The 2,230-nt window shown below is 49.9% G+C and overlaps 1 protein-coding gene across 1 annotated transcript; it reads right to left on the bottom strand.

Moving 5' to 3' along the window:
* Positions 1–273: 273 nt before the first annotated feature.
* On the bottom strand, positions 274–714 carry PCYB_083680 (hypothetical protein; the record flags this gene model as incomplete). Its single annotated transcript, XM_004222106.1, has 2 exons — positions 406–714; positions 274–297 (listed from the first exon to the last, which is right to left on the bottom strand). Coding segments are annotated over exons 1-2 (309 nt in total), but the record flags the coding sequence as incomplete, so codon positions are not given.
* Between the last annotated feature and the right edge of the window lie 1,516 nt (positions 715–2,230).

Here is a 2,230-nt window from a genome sequence, read left to right as displayed (position 1 = left end):
AATAACAGGGAGTTATAATTTACTCATAAAAAAAAAAAAAAAAAAGACCAAAGTGATGGGTCCCCTCAGTTTAAAAAAATTGCTAACATTTCAACATGATGCTTCCATGTAGAGCGTCCACTATGAATATTAGCCTCATTGAGATGGTAGTGTATTATACGTGGGGTGAATTCCATCCCCTTAATAGCAATTTTTTTTTTTTTTTTTTTTTTTTGCAACTGCCTTCCCAACCAACGTGTTGTGTCTCCATCCGGGGGCCACTCCTCCGTGGCTAAAAGTTTTTTCGGTACTCCTTAACTGCGAATGGGGAATGGAATGCATTACGGTGTGGTGGTGCTATCGTGCAGGTGCGGCCGCCTACCCACTGGGGGAACCCCACGAAGGGGCAAAAAAAAATTAACTTACAAATTTTCTGGCGCAGACTGGGCGGCAAGGTACTCAGGTAACTCGTAACCCCAACGTAGTGCTTGTTCATTTTTATTTTTTTATTTTTTTTTTTCTGTTCTTGCGTGAATTGTTGGACGTGCTCGCGGAGGTGGCCTTCGATGGGGGGGTCGTCATTGTCGGACATGTCCTCGTGTAGTATGGACTGGGAAATAGCCTCCATGGAAGTGAAGTCAATATGGGGGATGCTCACTTTACCTTTTTTTTCTTGCTTCGCTTCTTTGACTTCCGCCCCGCTGCTTGTCATCTCCGTTGGTTTGGAGTCATCTCCTGTGCAATCGAAGTGACTCAAAAAGAGATTCTCCCATTTTTTTATCTCCTTGTATAGGTCTGCTAGTTGGTTTTGCCTCTGCTCCTTTGGGTCTTCTGGGGCCTTTTGAAATTGGGACGCCTGGTCGAAGAAGGCCTCGTTGAAGGAGGCGTCACTGAGAGGGGCATCGCTTAGGGGGGCATCCCTGAGAGGGGCATCGCTTAGGGGGGCATCCCTGAGAGGGGCATCACTTAGGGGGGCATCCCTGAGGTGGGCTTCTTCCGTTACGCTTTCACCCGATGCGCTTTCACCCGCGGTGATTACTTCCCGTTCCCCTTCACCGTCGCTTAACTGCACGCTGGGTTGTCTTTCCCCGTTTTCTTGAATTGCCGATTCGTTTGTGTCCTCTTTTTTTGGGGTGTCACTGTTCGCACAGCCATCCTCGTTCTTGGGAGCGCCCTTGCACGAAGTGGCGTTGCTGTGCGGAGGGGTCAACGCCTCTCGTTTGGCTGCTTCTCCCATGTCTGCGTTTCCCTCGCCTGCGTTTCCCTCGCCTGCGTTTCCCCCGCCTGTGTTTCCCCCGCCTGCGTTTCCCCCGCCTGCGTTTCCCCCGCCTGCGTTTCCCCCTGCTGCCTCTACCTTCCCCGCATCTCCCTTCCCCGCCTCTGCCTTCATTTCGCCTTGGCTCTCCCCGAGAGGACTTTCCTCCACTGCGCAGCTCTCACTAGAGTCCCCTGCCTCGGCGTTCCTCCCCTCCTCCTCATTTGGTAAAATTGGCGGATCACCTCGATCCGCTTCCTCCGCGTCGTCCCCTGCTTCGATATTTTCTTTTCCACTTTGCATCATGTGGAGTGGGGAAGTATATCACGCTAAGGGAGGAGGAAGTGATGATTAAAAAAAAAATCTGTGCAGGTTACGCTTCTCCGTCACCACTGTGCAGGTTACACTCCTCCGTCACCGCTGTGCAAGTTACACTTCTCCGTCACCACTGTGCAGTCTGGAGTGGAGGTTCTTCTCAACCCTCCCTCATGGCTACGGCGCAGCGACATTTCGCGCAATTTCCCCCTGTGCCCAATTTTTTTAGTGGCCCCTTTAAAATGTGCATTCCTTTCAAAAGAGGGAGGAACGAAACAAGAAGCACTGCTCTTCCCACCCGCGTTCTGCCTTCTCCCTTTTCTGACGAAACTTCGTGCATGTACGAGGCACTAGTCAGGTTAGCAGCGACAAAACTAAGGGCATCTCAATGGCCGATTTATTTAGTCTGTTGCATGGAGCTTCCTCCTCTCCTCCAGTAAGGTGAAGTAGCCCCTACGCATGGTATGCAACATGTGCATGTTTTTTTGTGTCGAATCGATTGCGGCACGACGGGGCCAAATGGCCCGGCACAAATTATTGGGACGCCCCACTCAGAAAGCGAAATTTAGTTGAACATCGAAGGAGGAGAAAAATTTGGCTTCTCTTGTTAATTGTTCAGTCCCAAGCGGTGTATATACTTGTATAAAAGCAAATTTGTGTTTTTTTTTTTTTTTTTTTTTT

This window comes from Plasmodium cynomolgi, chromosome 8 (genome assembly GCF_000321355.1).
Source record: "Plasmodium cynomolgi strain B DNA, chromosome 8, whole genome shotgun sequence".
NCBI lineage: Eukaryota > Apicomplexa > Aconoidasida > Haemosporida > Plasmodiidae > Plasmodium > Plasmodium cynomolgi.
The sequence above is the reverse complement of the archived record's forward strand: the minus strand, read 5'-3'. Positions and strand labels throughout refer to the sequence as shown.